Source organism: Rattus norvegicus, chromosome 2 (genome assembly GCF_036323735.1).
Source record: "Rattus norvegicus strain BN/NHsdMcwi chromosome 2, GRCr8, whole genome shotgun sequence".
In the NCBI taxonomy this organism is placed as follows: Eukaryota; Metazoa; Chordata; class Mammalia; order Rodentia; family Muridae; genus Rattus; species Rattus norvegicus.
In genome coordinates, this window is record NC_086020.1 from 33,574,623 (window position 1) to 33,600,679 (window position 26,057).

Here is a 26,057-nt window from a genome sequence, read left to right on the forward strand (position 1 = left end):
TTTTATTTTAAAATACATTTAATAAAAATAACCCATAGCTTTACATATTTTACATCTGTAGAGTATTTACAAGTTCTTATATAGTATTTAATATTCCCTATTTTTTTTCCGTTATTTGCCTTTGGATCATTTCTTTCAGCAGTGAAACTGTCCATTGTTCGCTGCAACTAAAAAATTAGCTTCTTGGGCAATATTCCTGAAAGTAAAACAAAAAGGTTGTTCACTCACTGTACTCCAGCACATTCTCTGATTTACAGGCACTGCTAAACATTAACACAGAGTAAGAACTGCAGCATAGAGGGCGGGAGAACTGGCTCAGAGGTTAAGAGCACTCATTGCTCTCCCAGAGAACCTGGGTTCAACAACCACACAGTAGCATGAAGCATCTGTAACTTCAGTCCCAGGAATCTGATGCCCTCTCTGACCTTCACAGGGACTGCACACATGTGGTACAGACATATAATACCCATACACATAAAAATAGATGACAAAAAATTTAAAAATAACGAAGTTAAAAACAAAACCAACTGCATGTGCTGAATATATGTTTAACTCTAGCATTCAGGAGGCAAAGTTCAAAAAGGCCAGATCCATCTAACTAGTGAGTTCCAGGCCAGTCGGGGACATACAGTGAGAGCCTGTATCCAAGGGGATGGGGATGCGTGTGGGGGGAGGGCTACAAACTTGGCTCAGTAATGAAGAGGACTTCTGCTCTTCCAGAGAAGCCAAATTTGGTTCCTGGACAAATGTACCTGACAGCCACCTGCAGTGCCAGCTCCAGACTGAATGAAGCCCTCTTCTGGCCTCCACACATATATAACATATATTCACACACAGCCACACAAAAGTGTATTTAAAAAAAAAAAAATAAACGGGTTGGCAAAGGTGCAGGATAGAAGGCACACATCAAGGACAGCTCTTAGAACTCTCAGGCATACTCAAAGTGCCTCAAGTGTCCTTGGCTGAAGAGAAGAGGAACACATTCTATTTCCTACGTAAACAACTGAACAGCTCTTTTCCTAACTGGCTTCCAGTGCCAGCGATAATGAGCTGTAGAGCTTTCTGATGTCATTTATCGATGGGGACTGTTACCTTGTTCTAAGGCCTCCGCTCTTTTCCGTTTTGTCGCCATGGCTGGATTTGACTGTTCCTTTAATGCTTCCACTGGACAGTTTGGTCTTGGAAGCTGGCATCCAGGTGTTGGCCCTGGACGATTACTGAAGTACTTGGTCCTCAACGCCTTTTCAAAGAAAAGAAAGCAAGGTCTTATTCTTTTGTCCTATTTTGAGACAAGACGTCACTGTGGGGCACTGGCTGGTCTGTAACTTGTAGCTGTCTTCCTCCAACTTGTCTCTGAGTGCTGGGTACATAGCCATGTACCACCATGCCCAGCTCAAAAGGGGTGCTTTAAATGTTTGTACTGTGAGTAGGAAAATCTAGTCCCAAATTGTTGACAGCATTAAAAATAGTATGCAAATACTCTTATAGCACCAAACAAAAAATTAGCATCAAGTATTTGGACACAATACATAAATAAACACCCAGTATCCTGCAACTGGCTGATACTGTTGGCGGGGGATGTGGTTGGAGGATAGAAGTGGCACACTCCCTTCTAACATTTGTACAACCACAAAGCCCAAACTGGAACCAATAAATTACAAAACAATAATCTACTGTGAATGGTAAAAACTTGTTTGGGCCAATCCAAGGTTGCTTTAACCACTAGAGTATAATGTTCTAGAATTTACAGTTTTATATAAAAGTGGTTTCCTCTCAAATGACAAGTTTGTCAACTAATACCTATTTATAATATGCCAGTACTGTTAACAGCCACAGTGATTTATTTACTCTAGACTCTCTCCAACAGTCAAGAAGATCAGGTACTCTTATTTATAAAATGTTTTGAAGTATAATATTTTGATTATATTCCCCCCCTTTCCCAACTCCTCCCAGTTCCTCTGCGCCTACCCATCTTCATACTTTCTCTCAAAAACAAATAAACAAAAACAAAATGAAGTATTAATCTCAAGTATTTAGAGGGCACAGGAAGGTGGATCTGTGCGTTTGAGGCCAGCCTGTCTACAAAGTGAGTTCTAGGACAGCCAGGGCTACATGGAGAAACAAACACTGTCTCTAAAAACCAAACAAACAAAGAAACCCCAAAAGCAAAACCAAACCAAACAAAAAATTTACAAAAACCCAAACCTGACAAACTGCAGGGAGAGGGGGTGTCACACCTTGGCAGAGGCAGGACAGCCTGGTCTATAGAGTGACTTCAAGGACAGCCAGGACGACAGAGAGAGAGACCCTGCCTCAACTCCCCCTCCCCCTCAAAAGGAAGAAAGAGGTAAGAAGTTACCATTTCCAACTATGTCATACTGAAGTCAAGGCCAACTTGGTCCTGACTCAAAAATAAAGAGCTCAAATGAAGCAGGCTGGAGAGATTGCTCAGCGGTTAGGAACAATGGCTGCTCCTCCACAGGACCTATGTTTGGTTCCCAACATCCGCCCTTCAACCTTCTGTAAGTCTGAGTCAGGGGATCTGATGCCTTCTTCTGGCCTTTATGGACACTGTACATACATGGTGTATAAACATACATGCTGCCAAAACATCCATACACATAATTAAAACAATCCATCTGAAATCTGTCAGTGGCGTGAGAACACACACACCTCTAACAAGTGTAAACTCTTATGTGATGTTTGCATAACAAGACTTCCTATCAGCCAGACACTGTCTATAGCTTCAGGAAAGGACACAGACACACACACCAAAGATAGACCTCTCGCCCTGGTATTTAAGGATATTAAAAACTTTAGAAACCTGAGTTTGTTTTATTAATGCTGCTGAGTACCTGTGAAGCTGTAATTCTAGTACATGGGTTGAATAAGAACAAGCCTTGTATGAGCTCAAGCAGGTCGTCTCCAGCTGCAATGAAGATGTGCTGCAGGGGGATGCCAGGGAAACTCTTGAACGTCACGTAATCTGGAAGACTACACATGTCCTGAAAGACAAGTAGGATTCAAATTTAAGTAACGTATCCAAAGACACAGAAATGGAAGAAAGTAACAAAATGTGGCCTGTTAAGATAGTCTGTGTAGAAAATCCTAAGAAAACTACTCATAGAGAAAAACAAATTAGAACTGGTAATATGTAAAGAGTAGAAGACATAGCATAAATGTATCTTAAAATCATAGTTCTACAGACCCACAACAAACATGTGAACACAAGAAAGAATGGATTCTCCAAAAAACAGGGTTAAAATTCTGACATTTTACACATGTAAACAAGTTAATCTGAATTTTATATACAGAAGTAAAAGTCTAGTTAGTTGAAAAAATTTGGAAAAGAAACTAGTGTTAGTTCTTACATGTACATATTTTAAGACCCAACAGAGCAACTTCAATTCATACTGTGTGCTAGTGATGGAGAGACAGGGGGATCAGTGGAGTACACAGCGAACCCAAGATCCACAAGTATCTGCCAAGCACAGTTCTGGAAAGGCATGAAGGAGTTCTGTCAAGCCTTTCCAACAAACAGTGCTGCAGCATGTGGACACCAAGCACGAAAGTACAGCTCGGGATAGGTAAGGTAATGCCCTCCATAATCCCACCACTGCAAAGACCACATAGGAAGCTGCAGGCCCTAATCAAACAAACAAACAAGAAAACCAACCCCAAATAAACCAAAACCAAAACGTTCATTTAGGAAATTGAGAAATAATATGAGACATTCCTTAGATATTAACTTTAGCTTTGGATATTTTTGTTATAGTTTTAACAAGATGATAAAAATTCTGCTTAAAGTGTCCACCTTTCTTCCTTTTTTGGTGAGAGAGGGAAGCAAGAACTTGTGTGGTGTTTATATGCCTGTGCTATCTGACTGAATCTAGAGTTAGGCTATAGCACTAGCCAACCAGCAAGTCTCCTTGCCTGTGCCCACAGGGCTGTGCCCACAGGGCTGTGCCCACGGCAATGGGGTCAAGGCATGCTGTACTTTTTTTCTCTCTTTTTTTTCTAAGGTTGCTGAATATTGGAATTCAGGCCCTCATGCTTGAGCAGTAAGTACTCCTAACTACTAAGACATGTCTACAGGCCCCAGAATTCATTTTCTTCACATTTATTTGCTCCTCAGAGCTTGGGACTACAATGGGAATAAAAAGCCAAAAGCTTCTCAACTTTAAGAATCTAAGTAAGGGGGCTGGAGAGATGGCTCAGTGGTTAAGAGCACTGACTGCTCTTCCAGAGGTCCTGAGTTCAATTCCCAGCAACCACATGGTGGCTCACAACCATCTGTAAAGAGATCCGATGCCCTCTTCTGGTGTATCTGAAGACAGCTACAGTGTACTTATATATAATGAATGAATACATCTTAAAAAAAAAAAAAAGAATCTGGGTAAATAGTAACAGGTTGTTGTTGTTGAAAGCCAAGCCAACCCAAGGCTTTCTCAGAGGCCCAGACAAAAAGACAGAGAGAGTTCTGCATCCTTGCTGAGGGACAGACTCAATTCTGGGGCTGGAGCCTGGGCTTGAGGGAGTTAAGGGCTCTAGGAACCCGACTTTAACCCCCAAAGAAACTGGCTCCTGAGCACCTGGTCCAGGAGACACCTGAGATTCCTAAATTCTATTTGTGGATCGTTGCCCCATGGGTTTCCTGCTAATCTGTTATGACTCTGACTCTGTCCCATTTGCCCCTGCAAACTGTAGGTGAGATAATGAAATACTAGCATGAATCATCAGCTTGTGCAAGACCTCCTGACCCCAAACTCTCCCGTCTTCTTTGTTTCATCCCTTGGTCCTCTCAAGAACTTGTCACTGAAGAACGGCCTGCTGCTGGCTTAAGCCCCCCCCCCCCCCCCGCCGCCTCAATCCCCCAGTCTCTTTATGTAGTCCTGGCTGTCCTGTAGCTTGTGATGTAGATGAGGCTGGCCTCAAACTCACAGAGATCCTCCTACCTATGCCTGACTGCTAGGATCAAAAGGCTTGTGCCTCCATAACACTGATAACAGATTAGTAATCTAGTTTTGAAAAAGAGATGTGTCGTGCCCAGCACACTTAAAACTCTTGAGCCCAAGCAGTCCTCTTGTCTCCTTTTCTTATTAGCTGGGACTACGGAGATATATTATCATATCTGGTTGCTGGGATAAAGTGCTCATAAAAACAGAAATAATTGCATATGATATAATAAACATACATACTTAATCTAGGTATTAATTAGTTAATTAACTAATAGTTAATTAATCTAGGTATTAGTTAATTAACATAAATGTCCATAAATGAGAGTATTCTTCAGTTGTTGTTGGTGGCTCACACTTTTAATCCCAGCACTGAAAGCAGAGGTAGGCAAGTCTGAGTTCAAGGCCGACCTGGTCAAGGCCAGCCTAGTCTACACAAAGAGTTCAGGACAACTAGGCTACAGAGAGAAACCCTGTCTCAAACAAATAAAAAATCGAGAGAGAGAGAGAGAGAATATATTTTCAGTCATTAAAAAAATGGCTAGCCCAGCACAGTGGCAATTTTTTTTTTTTTTTTGGTTCTTTTTTTCCGGAGCTGGGGACAGAACCCAGGGCCTTGGGCTTCCTAGGCAAGCGCTCTACCACTGAGCTAAATCCCCAACCCCCCCCACAGTGGCAATTTTAATCCCAGCACTGGAGAACCAGAGGTGGATGGATCTCTGTAGTAATACAAGGTATCCGTAGGAGGTCCCAGGCAAGCCAGTGCTACATAGCAAAACCTGCCTCAATTAAGTTAAAAAGAAAAAGCCCGGGTGATGGTGTCTTGGGGGTGATGGTGTCTTGGGGGTGATGGTGTCTTGGGGGTGATGGTGTCTTGGAGGAAAAAACAAAAACTGAAAACCCTTGAAGCTGCTGGACACAAACGATCAAAGAAGAATCCTGCGGTGCTGTTCTTTCAGTGCTTTCCTGAGCCAGGGGCACCGAGCTCTTTAAAGCAAGCACCACTCTTCCCCTGAGCTACATCCAAAAGACAGAAAATGGAATGCATGTCTGTGAGTGCACACCACAGACAGACAGCTTCCCATCACCTGAGGGCAGTGACTAGCCCAGGACAGACACTGGGGTTGGAAAGGACTGTACATACATGAGCTGATGGATGAAGGCCATGGTTTAATGCTCCTTTCTATATTTCCCCTGTTATCTACAGTAATGAGGAGAACTTGCTTTTATTTACTTATTTACCCTTTTGAGATAGGATGTCGGTACATAACATAGCTCAGGCTGGCCTGGAACTCACTATGCTAACCAGGCTAGCCTCAAATTCAGAGACTGTCCTGCCTCCCAGTTAAAAGTATGTGCCACCACAGTTTCTAAGTTAGATCACTGGCAGAGCCCTTGTCCAGCAAAGGAAAAAGGTCTTGGCTTAATCTCTAGCACTGCAAAGTTAATTAAGTAGCTTCTTCAGTGCACATACAGCTGCACTCAGACATAACAAAATAACACCACAGAATATAAGTGCATTTCAAAGTGAATGCATAAAGGCTTACAGGCCACTGTTCTTCGGTTGGTGTACCCAGAGTTTCAAATATTCTTGTTAGCTGATCAAGGTCTGAATCTCCAGGCAAAAAAGGAACCTGAAAATAAGAAACAAACATTTCAAGGTTGTTAGTGAAAGTGGTTACATTTAAAAAAAATGCTATAATAAAAATCCCTAAGCTCTGGGACCATTAAAACTTACTCCAACAGAGCTTGAGAGAGCTTTCACCCACAAACAACCCTAACAGCATTTAAAGCACTGATTTCCACTATCAACTCACTGCTTTTCCATTCCAAAATCCCCTTCTGCCCTCTCTATAAAAAGCATTATCTGTGCGGTTTTCAGAAGGTCCAGGCATACACTTTTCAAGAGTTTCCCTCAGTACCCTAGAGGAGATTTCTAACATACTCCAAACAGCAGAGTTTTAAAATTAATTTTATTATTTTATTACTTCATATGTAAGAGCATCTGCTTACATGTATGCCTCTGCTCCATGTTTGTGCCATCCTCTAGCTTGGAAGGAAGAGGGTATCAAAGTCCCCACATGTGGAGTTACAGTGGTTCCCATGTACCAGGTGTTGGGATTCGAACCTGGGTCCTCTTAAGTGCTGAGGCAGCAGCCCAGCCCCTCAAAAGCAGACTTCTGCCAAGTTACTGAAGAGACCTCCCCTTCAGGTTCCAGCCCTGGCTGACCTGAGTGGTGGGCAGTGGTGACTGCTGCTCACTTTTAGGCATCAGTCCTTCCTATTCCCAAGCCACCACAGCTGAGTGTGGAAAGACAGTGGGAGAAGGTGCAACAGTCTCACTCTGCAACACAGGCAAACTTCCAATCCTCGGTGACTCTCTCTGCTTCAGTCTCCCAAGTGCTAGCTAGGAGTACAGGTGTAATGTAAGCCACCACACCTTGCATTATTCTTAAATGTTCCTGAACAAACGATGTGTGGTTTCTTTTCTAACGGGACCCACAGTTGGTACAAGGTCTACCAGAGAGAATTCAGAACTGTCTCCTGCTTGTGCAGAAAGCACTTTATAACTGAGTTAGTTACCTTTCCAGCCTCTGTGATGCTTAATCTTGTCAGCCTGATGAGACTTAGTGTCAACCACCATGGAAACAAACCTCTGAGCATAACTGTTAGGCAGTTTCTAAACTGTGGGACTTAAAGAGAGAAGAGGCACCCTAATGGAGGAACCATTATAGGGGCTAAACAAAAGTGAGCAGTGCACCAGCATTGCCCTCTGCTCCCTGACTGCGGACGGGATGTGACATCACAGGGCCTCAAGCTCCTGTTGCCATGGCTTCTCTGTCATGAGGATATACCTCAGGCTGTGAGCCTAAATAACCCAACTACCTCAACAGGACTCCTCGGGCATTTTATCAGAACGATGTTCTGCTTCTTCCTCCCAAGAAGCGAAGGCTGTTTCTGTTTTATGAGATACAGTTTTACTACATACTCTTGAACTCAGTGGTCCTCCTGCTTCAGCTTCCCACATGTATCTGTTGAAACTTTTATTTAACAAACTTGACTCTGCTTGTCAATCTTTTTTGCTATAGGGCTCATGATTAAAAAAAAAAAAAAAAAAAAGACTCCTAGACAATTATAAGAACTGTATCAACAATACTTAAAAGGTGTGCATGGATTTAGGACTCACCCTTAGAAGCAATTCTGCTAAGATACAACCGACAGCCCACATGTCCACTCCCACACCGTACATCCTAGCTCCAAACAGTAACTCGGGGGCCCGGTACCACCTGACGACAATAAGAAAGAGTCATATGACAACCCAATGTGTATTTCAAGGCAGCGTTTCTGTGGATCACAGTGACACTGGGAACTCCAAGCTTGTGCTGTTTACCAGGAAACATTATTTCCAGTTGTGCTGTGGCTCAACCTTAGCACACACCTTTAATCCCAAACAGTGAGGGTAAAATTAGCTGGTAAAAGGAAGCGCCCATGTTTGAAAGGTGCTAACTGAAAGGCAGACAAAAAGATGCATCAGAGAAAGATTTGACAGAACAGGATATGCCCAACTCTTACAAGAAGAAAGGGAAGTTACGTAAGAGAGCAGTAAAGAGAGAGGAAGAGAGGAGAGGAGGCAGTTTTACTGGGACAGTGGTAGAGACAAGTTGTAGCAAGAACAAGCTAGATACAGGTGAAAACAGAGCAAGCCAGAGAATAAGGGGCCAGAATATTAGAAGAGACTGCCAGAGTGAGTATGAGGCCAAGACAGAAGTCAGATTGAATCAGTCAGCTTGAGGAGGAGCATGAACCAGAACAGCCGAGTTGAATCAGTCAGCCAGTAATAAGAACTAGGAAGGGGTGAGCTCTTTCAGCAGCAAGTCTAAGAGGCTGAAAATACTCTAGGCCTAGATAAGATTGTACAGAAGCTAGAAGCTCCCAGGACTAGGCCTAGTTTAGCACACGGAGACAATAAGCCTCCAGAGATGGCAATTACATCACATGAATAAAAGATACTTTTAGAGGTTTCTCTGTGTGTCCCCGGCTTCCCTGGAACTGTGTAGGCCAGGGTGGCCTCAGAAATCAGAGATCTGCCTGCCTCTGCCTACCGAGTGCTGGTTTTAAAGGTGTGGCCACCATGCCCAGGAAGCCTAACTTTTGAAAGATGAAGTATCCTTGCATTTCTTAGATCCCACCACTCACCATGAGTCTACAGTCTTTCCAGTTCTCAAGAACACAATTGCTAAAACCCTCTCCACTTTTCTGTCATAAACTCTTTGCTCTCTATTTGACTCCCCTTAACACGCTAATACATTACTTCTCTAAAAGCCACCTGTGCCCAATTCTTTCTCTCTCATTCTTCCCTACATTTATTTTTATATACTTTTTCAAACAGGATCTTACACAGTTGGTCTCAAGATCACTATAGTTAAGGCTCATCCTGGATTCTTGAATCCCCTGCCTCTACATTCCAGGTATTGACTATTTCAGGTCTGACACCGCGTCTGGCCCCTAAGCTCTTCTTATCCACTTCTTTTTCAAGGTCTGATCATTTATCTGTTATAATTAACGATGTTTTGGGTGAACTCAGACTTAGAGGCAGGCACAGGGAGGAGAGCTACTCTGTTGGCAATCTGTTTCTAGCATCTTTGACTTCCTTCCTTCTCTTGACCAGAAGTTTGGCTTATTCTGCAGCTTCCTCCTTATTGTTCTTGATGTGCTGTTGGTCCAGAGCAATCTATTGATGTCTGTGCTGTAGGACACGTGGAGTAACAAGGCGCTGAGTCTCAGGTATCTTGGTTGGTCCTAGGCGGTTTTTTTTTTTTTTTTTTTTTTTGGTTCTTTTTTTCGGAGCTGGGGACCGAACCCAGGGCCTTGTGCTTGCTAGGCAAGCGCTCTACTGAGCTAAATCCCCAACCCCACCCCATGACCTTTTAAAACCTGGCTCTTTATCCCCACTGCTCTATTTCTGTCAGTTTCATCAATGATACCCACTCTGGTAACCTGCTGCCAGGATCTTCCCAGAGCTCACACCCTCCACTTGTAACCCAAGGTCCAGTTAACTTTTAGTTTTATTTGGAAGAAGGCGACAAAATAGCCTATAGAAGAATCTGTGGTTTGTTTTTTTTTTTTTTTTTTTTTTCAGATCCTTTAAATTCTTAGGAATTATCAAATGCAGGTCAGGCCTGGTGGTGCTCAAAACCATGCCCAGTTTACAATAACTTTTTTAATTAAAAATTTTGTAGGGTGTAATCATAAGAAAAAGCAATTTCACCCACCCTCATGTTTCCCTGAAGTAGTGGGCTGCAGACCCCACCCCCCCATATCTTCCCAGGTTAACCGCCCCATGGCTAGCTGGGAGAAAAGCTGGCTGCTGCTTGTGCAAATCCCCATAACCCAGTAAAATGAAAAATCCAGTGGCTTGTAATTTAGCAGCTAGACTTATAACAGTAAATCTTCAACCCCCAAAATGCCCACACAAAGAACTCAAAACTCAATTGATATAAATACAAGGTACAAACCTAGACGGGGCAAATGTACCTGACATTATTCTATTGTCCTTCTATGATATCCATAGTTACCTGTAGCTCTTTAGGACATATGGTTTGTCTTCTCCTATAGATTCTTGTCTCCCTCTCTCCCCTGTCTGTGTCTCTGTCCCCTCTAAAACTCTCAGCTCCGCCTTCTTTTTCCACTGCCCAATCACACACTCCAGCCTTACCTAAGATGTCACCTGACCTCACCTGTGTATAAACAACAATCTACAGGACCCAATACTTAGCCCTGCAAAAATATGCAGGAAGGACTGAGTTAGACTTTCTCTGAAAGATCTGTTTACTGTGGTAAAGTGCACATACTACTAAAGGCTGCACTCTGAGGACACACAACAGTGGCCCGCTCCTGAGCTCTGAAAAGGTATTTCAGAGAAGTCTGCTCGTTTGTGTGTTCTTACCTGGTCACAACTTGATGTGTGTAAGCCCTATTGGGGCTCCCAAATGATTTGGCCAGGCCAAAATCTGCCAGTTTCAGAACTCCATTCTCATCTAACAACAAGTTGTTTGGTTTCAGATCCTGTATCAAGCAGTTATCAAAACAGACAAAATTAAGTGGGATTAGAGAAAAACACGGGGATACATTTAGTTGGCGTGCTTTACTTAGTAAGGTATTTGAAACAGAGTAGCCCAGTCTGACTTTGAATCCACTAAGTCATCAAAAAGGATGACCTTGAACTTCTAATGTTTCTGCCTCTACCCCAGAGTGCTGGGATTAAGGATTTACCAAATGTGTTGAGGACTGAACACAGGACTTCATATATGTTGGGCATCCACTTCCCAATTGAGCTATGGCCCAGTACCAGTTAAATTTAAAACTCAGAGGACAAAGCCAGGTGTAACGCCCGCCTTTAATCCCAGCATTGGGCGGCAGAGCCAGTGTGGTCTACAGACTGAGTTCTCTTAAAAGCTAAAGGGGGCGGGGGGGACTTTAGACAATGAGAGATCAAAATGGACATGATGGCATGCACCTGTACTTATCACGAGCACAGAGCCAGCCTAGGGTACAGGGGAAGGTGCTATAGTCAAAACAAAAACAACCAACTGACTGGCAAGGCGGCTCATCAGTCAGAGCCATTCACAGTTACACTTAATGACCTTAATTTGATTCACAAACCCCACAAAGTAGCAGGAAAGAACTGACTTCTGGGAGCTGTCATGTGACTTCCACAATGTTGTGGCAATACCCAACTACAGTCATGCACCTGCACTCACCCACACACAGACACATGCACTTAAAATACGTAAAACAAAACCTTAACTAACCACTGACAAAAAGTTTAATCAAACTTAAGCAGCAACATTAAAAGTCAGATATGGAAAACATGCCCATAACTTTTTGGCCTTCAGGAGCCATAGCAGAAGAATCATGAATTAGAGGCCAACTGGGCTGCAAGGCAAATTCCAGGCCATCCTGGAATACAAAGCAAGACCTGTCAAATACAGACTGATCATCCCTTAGGGTCTTACCCTGTGTAGAATCCAGTGCTGATGTAAATATTCCAAGCCCTGAAGAGTCATCAGCATGTAGGCTTTAATGTGGGATGGGGTCAACACGAGACTGTTATCCTTTATGATAACCTGAAAAGTAGACAGGCAACACACAGCTGGTTGACTATTCCCAGTGAATGTCAGCAAATAACATAAAGATTTAAAATCAATGTATTCATCCTCAACAAGTCTATGGGAGATTATCCAACTCTCCTTTGAAAGGCATTGTATGAATTTCCAGAATTAGGTGGTTAAAAAAAAGAGTATCATTGGTCTGGGGAGAAAGCAATACTGTGTCCTACAACTCTGGCTTAGAAGTATCAAGTATCTGTGGTTTCACTTGCCCCTTCTAACAAGTGCACACTTTGGGAAACCACTTCATTCCTGATCTCTACCTCAGCTCCACACTGTAGCCTCTTGGCAGGAAAAAGGCAGCTTAAGAACTGACACATGGATGCCCCTAGAGAACATGCCGCTTGTCGTGGTTTGTGGGCCGCTGTCCAGCGGCAAGAGCCAGCAGATGCGAGTTACGTCGGGCACCGGCGAGAGCCGTATGGTGCATGTGGTGGACAACACTTCAGTGCTAGGTGCGCAGGATTCAACAGTGTAGGGAGCCTCTACATGCTGCGCTGCAGGTCGAGGCAGAGCAGAGCCTGCAGGACGTGGTCATCCTAGACTCCATGAACTACATCAAGGGGTTCTGCTGCTTTGCTTAGTTTACTGCATACTGCCAGGCTGGCTGAGCGGCGGGCTTCAGGTGGCTGGCACCTCCAAGAGCCTAGACCCTGCTGTCAGTGAGCCGGAGGCCACGCTTGAGAACAACGAAAGGAACAGCACACCACCAGTCCTGTAGCAAATGGGGGAGTCCTGGTCGCTGTCCCCAAGGCACTGGATCCAGAGGAAATCCTGGCATCAAATCCTCCGGCTATAATGACTCTGGAGTTTGAGAAATCGGCAGAGACTGCGCCTTGCCCTTCCTCCCAGACTTGTGGAGTCCGCTGAGATCTACCCTTGTTCACCGTGGTGGGTTTGGAAGAGCTATCGCCCCTGGCTCAGCTCCGGTCTGCACTGTTTGAGAATCGGGCTCCCCCACCCCATCAGTCTATGCAGTCCCAGCCCCTAGCCTCTGGCAGCTCTCTGCACCAGTTGGATGAGGCCAGGGCCAGGTGCTGACTGCTGTGGTGGAAGCACAGAAGAGCGCTGTACGGGAGACTGAACGCTTCTTGGCAACACGGGGCACCTCCAATATACTAACCCTTGACCTTGGCAGAATGGAGTCCCCTCCATGCCAGTTTGTCTTACACTAAAGCGCCTACAAGAGAACCTGCCTCAATTGGCCAACATGATTCTTCAGTATCTGAACTAGAGTTTGCACTAATGGGGTAGTGGTCAGCAGCGCTAGCTCTCGCCTGAATCCCACTGTACTCTGTCTAGGAAGAAGAGTCCGAAGGTCTGCAAAGCGTACTGAGGAACTGGAGTGCTAAGTCCCACTCCTTCCCTTAGCTGCCTCTGCTGTACCCTGAGTGTGCAGCATAGCTGAGGCATTGAGCACCAGGGGCCGCGGCTGGCCACTTGGTACTACATCCCCTGTTCCCTCCGCTGGGACGGAGAATTGTTAAGTCAACTGTGAGTAGAAACCGAAGGTAACAGCTTTGTACTCATGATGGCCCTTTCATACTACAAGTATGTTTGAGCACAGTGCCTCTTGCTATCTATCCTGGAACTTCAAACACAGATAAATCTGTCGTTCTGTCCTTGAGAAACCGATATTTGTGTACGACAACCATTAGATATTTCCTCTAATAAAAATTTCAAAATATTAAAAAAAAAAAAAAAAAAAAAAAAAAACAAGACACATGACCTATGACCTAAAACCTACTTACCAATCAAGAAACCCAAGTAACGCTGGGTGGTGATGTACATAACTTTAATCAAAGCACCTGGGAGGCAGAGACAGGCAGATTTCTGGGTTCAAGGCTAGCCTGGCCTACAGAGTGAGTTCCAGGGCAGCCAAGGCTACACAGAGAAACCCTATATCAGAAAAAGAAAGACAGGGCTGGAGAGATGGCTCAGAGGTTAAGAGCACTGTCTGCTCTTCCAGAGGTCCTGAGTTTAGTTCCCAGCAACCACATGGTGGCTCAAAACCATCTATGATGAGATCTGGTGCCCTATTCTGGCCTGCAGGCGTACATGCAGGTAGAATGCTATATACATAATAAATAAATCTTTAAAAAAAAAAAGACAGAAGGGAAGGAAGGAAGGAAGAAACCCAAGCAAGTGTGGTAGAATTAAAGGGACTAAGCATTTCCTTACAGAGGTAATTAGACTAAGGCTGTACGTCCTGCATTCCTTTGCCTGCTTGATGCAGTCATAAAAATCCTTTTTACCTTTGATCTGATAGTAAATGTGTCTTTAATTTTTTGACAAACTGTACTACTTTCCAAAGTGAATATAAAATTTGGATTCAAACCAGCAATGTATAAGAATTTTAGTTTTAACTTGGAACTATTAATGTTTGGGGGATTTAATTAATAAAAAACCTGCGGGGCTGGGGATTTAGCTCAGTGGTAGAGCGCTTACCTAGGAAGCGCAAGGCCCTGGGTTCGGTCCCCAGCTCCGAAAAAAAGAACCAAAAAAAAAAAAAAAAAAAAAAAACAAAAAAAACAAAAAAAAAAAAAAAACCTGCAACTTTTACAGAGAAACTTGGTTTTCTAAAAGACATTAACCTTTGATAGATAATATGGGGATGAATATAAAATTGTCAGGTCTAATGTGCCTGAAAATGTCAGTAAGTTAAAAGGAACTTGGCAAAATGTCAATAAAATCTATACCTCTTAGTAGAAATACAATTAAATGTAAAGAAATTAGAGATCTGGGCTGGAGAGATGGCTCAATGGTTAAGAGCACTGTCTGCTCTTCCAGAGGTCCTGAGTTCAAATCCCAGCAACCACATGGTGACTCACAACCATCTGTAATGGTATCTGATGCCCTCTCCTGGTGTGTCTGAAGACAGCAATATACAGTGTACTTATACATAATAAATAAATCTTTAAAAAAAAAAAAGGAAAGAAATTAGAGATCTGCAAAATTAAGCAACTTTTTGTTCATCAGTCTTTTCTTAAAGCAGAATAAGTATGCAGGTTTTGCTTCCACTAAGTAGAGCGATATCTCCAGGAATTCTATCTTACCTCTAGGTCAGTCTCCATAAAATCAAAGACAAGGCTAATGTTCGATTTATGTCCAAATGCATCAAGGAGCTGCAAAGAAGAAAAATCAAGTCAAACTGTTACTCTCTATTTAATAACATTGGAATTTATTGTCGGAATAATTTTTAAAAATTATGTTTGCTTTTCCCACACACACTACCGGTAAATCCTGGGCCTTCAGAATGCTAGGCAAGTGTTCCACCACTAAGATACATCCGCCAGTCCTTGGATTTTTTTTTTTTTTTAAATTATATATAAGTACACTGTAGCTGTCTTCAGACACACCAGAAGAGGGCATCAAATCCCATTACAGATGGTTGTGAGCCCATGTGGTTGTTGGGAATTGAACTCAGGACCTCTGGAAGAGCAGTCGGTGCTCTTAACCACTGAGCCATCTCTCCAGCCCCAGTCCTTGGATTTTTGAGATAAGACATCACTATATATCATGCTGACCTAGAACTTGCTATGTAGCCCAGGCTGGCCTTCAACTCAATCCTACTTCTGCCTCCACCTCCCCTGTGATTATAAATAACACAAACGTGTACTGCCTGGCTTACATTCCTAAACTGCGGGAAATTTCCTGTGAACTGAGACTCCTTCATTAAACTCAACATTTGCCCCATTTGTTAACAAGAATTCGTACTCTCTGGCGCAAAAACATTAACCCACTTAACAAATTCACTAAAAACTTAAAAACTCCTCTTCCTAAAGTCCAAGAATTAGAATAAATAAATTAATGAAAATTTCACAGCTCCGGCAGTGGTGATGCATGGCTGTAATCCAGCACTTGGGAGGCAGAGGCAGGAAGATCTCCGCGTCCAAAGCCAGCCTGGTCTACAGAGCAAGTTCAAGGACAGCCAAGGCTAAATAGGAAAACCCTGTCTCGAAAAAGGAAGAGGGCTAGAGAGATGGCTCAATGGTCAAGAGCACTCACTGCTCTTCCTGAGGTCCTGAGTTCAATTCCCAGCAACCACATGGTGGCTCACAACCATCTGTAATGGATCTGGTGCCCTTTTCTGGTGTGTCTAAGACAGTGACAGTGTACTTATATATATTAAATGAATAAATCTGGAGGAAAAAAAAAGGGAAAAGAAAATTTCACCTTGGTTTCCAGTTGGCTCGGGAGTAAAAGCCCCCGCCTCCCAAATGTTAAGGACTACACCAAAGTTCAGATTCAGAAACCATGCACACGCCAGGCAGGAAGAGTGCTGTGCCTGCCATTCCAGCCTTGGACGGAAGACAGGAGTTCTCTAGGGCACATTAGCTAAAAAACTGTCCCTGTCACTGAGTGCTGGGTTTGACTGAGACCCTGCCTCAGTGAATATGACAGAAAAGTAATAGAAAATGATATTTTATATGAACCTCAGGCCTCCAAATACACATGCATAGGCAAATTGTATACATAAGCACGCATGCCACACTCAAATTTAAGAAAAGAAAAAAAAGTTTCAATGTTTAAAAGAAAATTCTTGTCATAGTGGCACACTTCTTTGGTCCCAGCACGTGGGAGGCAGAAGCAGACAAATCTGAGTTCGAGGCCAGCTGGGTCTACAGAGTGAGTTCCAGAACAGCCAGGAAGACACAGAGAAACCCTGTCGTGAACAAAACAAAAACAAACAAAATTTCCTAAGCAAATTTGTAAAAAACTTCTTGCCAGGTACAGGATACATACTTGCAGTACTGTTAGTACTCTAATTACAGTAACTTCACTGAAATCCACTCCAGCCCTCATGCAGGCAACAAGGTTCTCAACTTAAATGCAATTTGCTACTTTTAACAGTTGGACTCAAAACCATTTCTGACAAAATCAACCTGTGTGGAAACATTTGATTCCTTTCCTCATTTATATGTATAATGCTAAAGATACCACTCACAGCAAAAGTGGGAGAGAAAATACACTTCACCCTAATCAATCCTCAAATGTCTGCAACGTTATCTACATCAATCCACTACACTGAGCCTCTGACCAATAGCCGTCATAATCAGATGATGGAGGACCCCAAGGGGCACACAGCTTATATCATACTCACACCAATTATATTTGGATGACTTAGTTCCTGCAAGAGCTTTATCTCCCTTAAGGCTGTTCTATTTATACCTATAAAAAAAGAATGTAAAAAATGAACAACAATTATGAAATTTCAAACCTTTTACATACACACAGAGGGCAAATTTAACTATTTTTATGAGAAAGTGTTTTCCACATTGTTTTAAGGTAGCTTAACACAGTATATGAAAAATGGCAAAGTACTTATGTCTCTACATATCATTCTGAAATTATTACAATAGCATAGACAGACATGTAGCAAATATGTGGTAATAGGGCCTTTTCTCTTGTCCTACAAACATCAGAGAAAGGCTATGCGTGCTAATAGCAAATTAGCACGAACGATAGCTTTTTTCAATACAAATGGTCGAAATTCAAACTACAACAGCGCTGGCACTTTCTCTGATGGTGACATTTCTTTTTTTTTTTTTCTTTTCTTTTTTTTTTTTGAAGCTGGGGACCGAACCCAGGGCCTTGCGCTCGCTAGGCAAGCGCTCTACCGCTGAGCTAAATCCCCAACGATGGTGACATTTCTTTCTTGCTTTCTTTCTTTCTTCCCTTAAGATTTAGTTATTATATTTATATGAGTTCACTGTAGCTGACTTCAGACACACCAGAAGAGGGCATTAGATCTCATTACAGATGGTTGTGAGCCACCATGTGGTTGCTGGGAATTGAACTCAGGACCTCTGGAAGAGCAGACAATGCTCTTAACCACTGAGCCATCTCTCCAGCCCATAACATTTCATAATAACTATTACTTGATGGCCAAACAGAACCTGATATTCTAAGAGGCTTGAGAATAAGAAATAAACCTTTTCCTAATGTGTCCATTTTTCAGGAACTTTGTGTTATTCTAGGAAGATGTACCCTTGAATTTTTCAAAGCAAGCAGAACACCAGAAATGCAAAAGCAATGATGTACAGCACCCGAAGCAGTAGCGAGGGCATCCAGACCAAGCACTAACCTCACTGCCCCACTTACACTTACAATCTGAATGTTCCCGCAATGCTTACATGTTGCTTCTAACCAGACTTGCTTTACTCTCTAGAGCAGTGGTTCTCAGCCTTCCTGATGCCATGACCCTTTAATGCAGTTTCTCATGTTGCAATGACTCCCAAGCATGAAATTATTTTCGTTGTTATTTTATAAATGTAGTTTTGCTACTGTTGTGAATTGTAATGTAAATATGTTATGGGACCCCAAACAGGTCATGACCCGCAGGTTGAGAACTGCTGCTCTAAAGATACTGCAATAACTCTACTGAACTCTCATTAACTCTCCCTGACATTCTCCTCAGGCCTCATATCAGAACATCTCCTGGGTGATCAAATTACATGTGATACTTACCATCTTTAGCTTCTGACCTGTGTCCAAGTTTGATCTGGGAGAGACAGGGAGAACAAAACCAAGACACATATATTAACCATGTGTAGAGGATAGAAGAAATGGATCAGGGGTTGAGAACACTGACTGCTTCCTAAGGATCTAGGTTCAATTCTCAGCATCCACACAGCAGCTTGCAACTGCCAGTTCCAGTGGGATCCAATGCCACTTCTGACCTTGGATGGCACCAGGCATACAAGTGGTACGCAGGCATACATGGAAGTAAAATCCTGATACACATAAAATAATAAATGTTTTATAAATAAAACCAACCAAAAATTCAGAATGTGTAAAATTAATGTATAATCTATATGTACAGACACTTAGCTACAAGCAGGACTGACATGGTGGTGCATGCCGTAGTCTCAACACCTGGGAGGCAAAGCCCCAGCTATACAGCAAGATTCTGTATCAAATAAATCAAAACAGCTGGGACTGGGGCTACATTCCTTTATATCTCAACTCTTATAAAGCAGGGAAGGGTGCTGGAGAGATGTGCTCTTACTGCCCTTCCAGAGATCCTGAGTTCAAATCTCAGCAACCACATGATGGCTCACAATTTGGAATTAAGAATTCCCACAAGTTACTCTCTGACCTTCAGAGCATGCTGTGGTACATGTATGTGCACAAAATAATTGTCTCCTTTATATCTCCCCTGCCCCCCAACCACCGCTTTTGTGTGAGACAGGGTGTGATGGTTTGTACTGCTCCACCCAGGGAATGGCACTATTAGAAGGTGTGGCCCTGTTGGGGTAGGTGTGTCACTGTGAAGTTTGAGCTTTAAGACCCTTATCCTAGCTGCCTGGAAGTGAGTCTTCCACTAGCAGCCTTCAAATGAATATGTAGAACTCTCCCCCTGCACCATGCCTGCCTGGGATGCCACCATGTTCCTGCCTTGATGCTAATGGACTAAACCTCTGAACCTGTAAGCCAGGCCCAATTAAATGTTGTTCTTATAAGAGTTGCTGGGGCTGGAGAGACGGCTCAGCGGTTAAGAGCACTGACTGCTCTTCCAGAGGTCCTGAGTTCAATTCCCAGCAACAACATGGTGGCTCACAACCATCTGTAATGGGATCCGATGTCCCCTTCTGGTGTGTCTGAAGACAGCTACAGTGTACTCATGTACATAATATAAATAAATTTAAAAAAAAAAAGTTGCCTTGGTCATGGTGTCTGATCACAACAGTAAAACCATAACTAAGACACAGGGTAACTAAGACTCTGTGTAGCAATGGCTGTCCTAGATTTCAATCTGTAGACCAGGCTAGCCTCAAACTCAAAGATCCCCCTGCCTCTGCCTCCCAAGCGCTGAAATTTAAGGTGTGCACCACTACCGCTCACCTTATTCCTTTTTTAATTTTAAGTTTGTGTTTTGGACATTTCTTGTTTGTTTTGCTTTGCTTTGTTTTTGAGAAAGGGTTTTACAATATGTAGTCCAGGTTGGCCTTAATTTGAAATCCTCATCTCAGCCTCTGAAATTCTAGAACTGCATGTGATACTCACAATTAGCTGTCCTTCCGTCTTTCCAAGTTAAATATGGAGCAGGGGTCCTGGGAAAATGACACAGTAGCAACACTGGCTCTGCACACAAGAATCTGGATCAAATCCCCACGTAAAGACCAGCAGCCATGGCTGTGTATGCCTGAAGCCCATCATTGGAGGACTGGGACAGAAAGGTCCCCAATAACAAGCATCTGGTTCTACTGATGATACCTTGTCTCACCAGCTAGTGCACGGGCAGACCTGAGCAACCACATGTATGGACCACAAACACCTACAAGACACACTCGCGCGCGCGTGCGCGCACAGACACACACACACACACACACACACACGCACACACATGTGCGTACACACACAGACATACACACACACGCACACACACATGTGCGTACACATACATACATACATACATACATACATACATACATACACACACATATGCACACGCACGCACACACACACAGTGACCCAAGGCAGACTGGCTGAGCAAGTTGGGAAACAGAAAACTTAGCTCTTCTAGTATTTATTTTGTGTTTTGCCTGCATCTATGTCTGTGGATTGCATGCATGCCTTGTGCCTGTAGAGGGCAGAAGATCTCGAATTGCCTGGAACAAACAGTTGTTAACCACTAAATGAGTTCTGGAAACCAAACTTGTGCCTTAGTTACTGCTCTTCACTGCTAAGTCACATTAGCTATACCTAAGAAGCCCATGTTATAGTAAATGCAAAAGCAGTTTGATGGCTTTTTAATTCCTTGTCCAATTAAAGACGGTATAAGCAAGTGAGTATCAGTAGAAATTACAAGTGTTGGAAATGGAAGGCTCACAGAACCAAATCCTCAAATGTTCACAGAACAAATACAAATGATTCTAAGTTGTGAGAAGACCCACAAACCAAGCACTCTAATGTTTTGGACATAAATTTCAGTCAATGAAACTGAAAAGCCAAAACAAGAGAAAATATAGCATATTAAAAAACCTTTGGGGTTAGGGATTTAGCTCAGTGGTAGAGCGCTTGCCTAGCAAGCGCAAGGCCCTGGGTTTGGCTCCAAAAACAAAAACAAAAAAAAAAACAAAAACAAAAACAAACAAACAAACAAAAAAAAAACCCTTTGCTTCATTAGTAATTTTTAAAACCACAAAAATGAATTTGAAATAAAATGCAAAAATATCTAGGTCACCTTCAAGGAGGAAGCATTATAATGACATAGGATACCTATCACTTGGGAGATAGATGCAGGAGTTTAAGGTCATCCTCCACATAGTAACTTTGGAATCAGGTCAGAAGGGCTTTGAAAAAAGGAAAGACAGGCTGAATGCTTAAGCCTAATGAATGTTAAAAGCAGGCAAGAAAACCCACTTGTACATACAATTACAAAATCCAATATGTCAACCATATGAAAAGATAGTATCAGTCGATTCAAGATTTTCTTTGATTCAGATACCAGCCTGTACTATGTTTTTTCCAGGCTGGCCTCAACTCCTAGACTCAGATGACCTGTCCCCTCCACTGTACCCAGCTAAGTCAGGACAGGTGAAACAGTTCAGTGGTTGAGAGCAGTGACTGCTCTTCCAGAGGATCTCGGTTTGACTCCCAGTGCCCATGACAGCTCACCACCATCTGTAACACCTGTCCCAGGGGATAAAACACTCTTGGCCTCTACACATAGCTGTACAGGTACACATGCAGGCAAAAACACCCATGCACATAATAAACAAACAAATAAATGCCCACACACAGATGCGGTGGCCATAGCCCAGGTATAATGCTTGTAGGTTCTTGTGGAGGATGTCAGGATCTGACAGAGGTGTGAGGGTGACGCAGAGTGAAGAGCTGCGAACAGGGAAGCAGTGGGAAAACCTGCCTTGCTCTAACTAAAAGGCACTTCTAGGTGGAGGAGACATCTGAATGAGATAGAATTTAAGCACACCAAGTTCTAGAGAGAAAACACGGCAACCAAAGAAAGAAACTAGAATGATCCTGGGACTAGAACAAATCTAACATGTTTAAAGAATAGAAAGGTTATGGACTGGAGAGAGGCTCAGTGGTTAAGAGCAGTGACTGCTCTTCCAGAGGTCCTAAGTTCAATTCCCACAACTGCATGGTGGCTCACAACCATCTGTAATGAGATCTGGTGCCCTCTTCTGGTCTGCAGGCATACATGCAGGCAGAAAGCTGTATGATGTACACATAATAAATAATTTAAAAAAAAAAAGAATAGAAAGGTTAGTGCGGCAACACTAACAAAGACAAAGACAGCAGCAGAGCTAAGAGGGGAGGGTGGGAGCAGCTCACACCAGAAATACCAGAAGCTGGAACAGGAAGACTGAAGTCAGCCTGGGCTACATAGTGAGTTTCAGGCCAAAACTCAGGCCAACCTAGGCTACAGTTTCTGTCTCAAGAAAAAATGAAACTTTTCTGGTGTTTTGTTGTTTCTTCTGGTGTTTCAATGTTGTTCTGGTGTTTGTTTTCCACAACAGCGGGCTTCCACCACTGAGTCCAGGCTTCATTTTTACTTTCTATTTTGAGGCAGGGTCTTACTAAGTTGCCCATGCTAGCCTTGAAACTTACTCTTTAGCCCAAGAAAGTACTGAACTTTATGTGTGTATGTCTTTAACGGAGCACATATGTAGATGTAGGTATGCATGTTTGTGTGTGAGCATGTGCAGGCATGCACGCAGGCCTTCCTCAGAAACTGTCCACTTGCTTCTGGGAGAAAGTGTCTCTCACAGGCATTCACCATGTATAGACTGCATGGAGGCAGCCTCTGGGATGTGCCTATCTCCACCTCCCCAGTGCTGGGAAATGCTGCCATTTGATTCTCTTGCCTCGGCTTTCGGAGTAGCCACCACACCCAGCCAAGAGAATGAAGAATTTGACAAAAGAGTGAGATATAGAAGTAGATCACAAAGCACAAGCTAGAAAACAAGAAAATGAGAAGTGAGAAAATAAAACAGGGGCCAGCAAGATGACTTTCTTGGAGAAGGCACTTGCTACCAAGCCAGAGCTCAATCCCTGGAACCTACAAGGCGGGAAGAGAACAGGCTCTGCTATTCTCCTGGATCCTACACATGTGTTGTAGCACACAAGCGCCCCCGCCTGAAAACATTGATACAAAAGTAATTCCTTAAAATAAAACAAACGGCAGAAATCCCTGACAAGACAGCAAACCAAACACTTAGTGAGTGAAAAGGAGTACTTGGGAGGCTGCCAGACGCAAGCATGATCATCCACACTTCACAGGAGTTATGAGACTACAAAGGAAACAGCAGATTCCAAGTGGCATAGGAATACAGAGCTCAACCACAACAGACCCCAGGTTATATGAGGAGACAGAGTCATCATGAACTGGCTATAGTTTTCAGTAGCAGAAGAAAGAGCAACCAACAGTTCCCTTCTAAGGCCTCTGCATTGCTAGCTGTGTGATCTTAAAGTCATCTAACTCAGGTACCTCAAAGGTGAAGAAGGACCCCTTTACCTACTTAACAGGCTATTTGGAGATTAAGTGGGGGGCAGGTAGGGGGAGTGAGTAAAAGTGTTTGGCACTTAAGAAATTATGTCAGAAGTGTTGTTAATGAATTTAAGTTTTAAAAATACTTAACTCGTCTTAGAAAATACACTATTATTAGTATTGCTAATGTCAATGAAAACCTTTCAGTACAGATAACAGATCTTATGGACCTGTGGCCTGGAAAAACCATGCCATTCAAAGGGACTAAAGAGACACCGTACTTGCCTCCTTGGTCAACAACCAACTTTTATGGAACAAAACGTTTTGTCTTATATCATTTGAACAAAAACTGGTTCAGCTCTAGTACCATCTTGAAACACAGACGCTAATAAATTCTATTGTCTATAGAGTTCGTGTAACTCCCACAATCAGAGTGTGACTACAGGTAGTAAAATGAAGCCATGTCTAATCCCCAGCACTCAGGAGGCAGAGGCAGGAGGATTTCCAGGAGTTGGAGACCAATCTGGACTACATAGCAAGACTGTCTCACAGACAGACAGCCATCAATCAACTATGAATGCCGAGGCATTTTTGTCTAAGAGTTGTCTGGCGTGGTGGAGCATGCCTGCAAACCCCCAAACCCCAAATAACAGGGAGCAGAAGGGTAAGGCTTGCAGCAAGTTCTACGACAACCGGGTCTAAATAGCGAACTCCGTGCCGGTAAGGGCTATGTGGCGAGCGAGACACAAAGACTGGAGAGAAAACAACATAAAAAGGTAACTCACTTTCTTAATGGCGACGATCTGGTTGGTGTTCTTATCTCTGGCCTTATAGACAGTAGCAAACTAGAAAGGAAAACAGTAACAAAATCCTGAAAGATCTTTATCTGGTGCTTGGTTCTGGATCCCCACCCCCAACCCCCTTTTCTTAAGAACAAAGAAATCCTGGTTCTGGAGGGAATTCGCTGCGGCTTGCTACGTGGTCTGGAGGCCTCGTCTCCAGAAGGGAGGAAACTCAAGGATGGTGACAAGGGACAGCAGCCGGCGCTGAACAGGCTGTGCCTGCGCGAGAACAGCCGCACGGCCGGACTCAGCACAAGGCCTCACCTGTCCCTCTCCGAGGAAGTCCAGTTTCTCATAGCGCTTCGCTCGAGATTTCACGTCCACAGCCATACGAGTGAGAAGCCAGCGTCCAGCAGCTAAACTAAGCCCTCCACCCCGCAGGAATTTAAAGCGTCTGAAAGTTTCCAACAGCTACTTCCGTTCACTGGACGCGCATAACCTACTGACTCCGCCCATACTTCCGCTGTGGGCGGGGCCAGCCCTACGGAAGCTGAGCTGGGCTGTGAACCTTGCCCTCCTCGGCTGCCACGTGCACATCCTGGCCTGGGGCTCTGTGTTGTCCTGTCCGTTTGTCTTGAACGTGGGTTTTCTTCGCTTCCAAGGATAGGTCAGCGTTCTGACATGGGTGTTTCTGAGTTCGGAATGTAGATGAAGTCTAAGACTGCGGAAGGCTTATCCTGGCATCGGCCTTACTTTGCGTTGCTGTGCAGCCTCAGTCTCCATGGACACCAAACTCCTCCCAAAGAAACCCATTTGTTTTGTTTTTCTTTTTGTGCACCTTTTCTTCCCCCCCCCCCCCACTAATATATTTACTTACTCACTTTACATCCCCATCGCTGCCCCACTTCTATCAGTCGGGTCCCCCTCCCCATCCCACCTCCAAGTTCTTCAAGGTTGATTTATGAAGAAACAGGACCAGGGGGGAAAAAAACCAAGTCCTACTGAATGCTATGCAATAAGCCTTTGGTCGTCTAAAAATTAGAAATTAATGAATTAAGAGTAGAGCCTTGGGGTTGGGGATTTAGCTCAGTGGTAGAGCGCTTGCCTAGGAAGCGCAAGGTCCTGGGTTCGGTCCCCAGCTCCAAAAAAAAAAAAAAAAAAAAAAAAGAGTAGAGCCTTTAGACATAGTAACAATGTCTGCTATGTAGTTAATAAAAGCCTATCTATCAACTACTGGCTCCAGCAATGGTTTCCACTTGTCATGTTTTTGTTTTCACATCGCTCCAGTTTGCATACAGGGTAGAGGGTGGTTTTGTTGAGGCCTCAATTCCCTGGTGGATTTAAGAATTGATCTTCACAAAATTACTTAGGAGGCAAGAACCAGTTTTATTACCATTACTTTAAAATAACTTTTTAATTTTATGTGAATGGATGTTTTGGTTGCATGTATGTCTGTGTATCCCATGTGTTCAGTCCCCATAGGGGTCAAGAGAGGGTGTTGGATCCCGGGGAGCTGTAATGATGGCTGTGAGGCACTATGTGGGTGCTGGGAACTGAACCTGAAGAGCTGAAAGAGCTGAACCAAGGGCTGGAGAGATGACTCAGCATATCGGAGCACTGACTGCTATTCCAGAGTTCAATTCCCAACAACCATGTGATGGCTTATAAGATCTAATGCCCTCTTCTGTCA

The 26,057-nt window shown here is 43.5% G+C and overlaps 1 protein-coding gene and 1 pseudogene across 2 annotated transcripts; one reads left to right on the forward strand and one right to left on the reverse strand.

The window, feature by feature from the left end:
* Cdk7 (cyclin-dependent kinase 7) lies at positions 1-24,863 on the reverse strand. Of its 2 annotated transcripts, NM_001398656.1 has the most exons (12): positions 24,692-24,863; positions 24,371-24,430; positions 18,596-18,629; positions 17,229-17,296; positions 15,181-15,249; positions 11,972-12,082; positions 10,903-11,021; positions 8,143-8,242; positions 6,503-6,589; positions 2,856-3,005; positions 1,093-1,240; positions 1-196 (listed from the first exon to the last, which is right to left on the reverse strand). In NM_001398656.1, the coding sequence occupies exons 1-12, from the start codon at positions 24,755-24,757 to the stop codon at positions 168-170; spliced, it is 1,041 nt and encodes a 346-aa protein (NP_001385585.1). In that variant the 5' UTR covers positions 24,758-24,863; the 3' UTR covers positions 1-167. The 2 variants fall into 2 exon arrangements, with proteins under 2 accessions (NP_001385585.1, NP_001385586.1); NM_001398657.1 differs by lacking the exon at positions 15,181-15,249.
* On the forward strand, positions 12,078-13,370 carry KtI12-ps1 (KtI12 chromatin associated, pseudogene 1; annotated as a pseudogene).
* Positions 24,864-26,057: the final 1,194 nt, after the last annotated feature.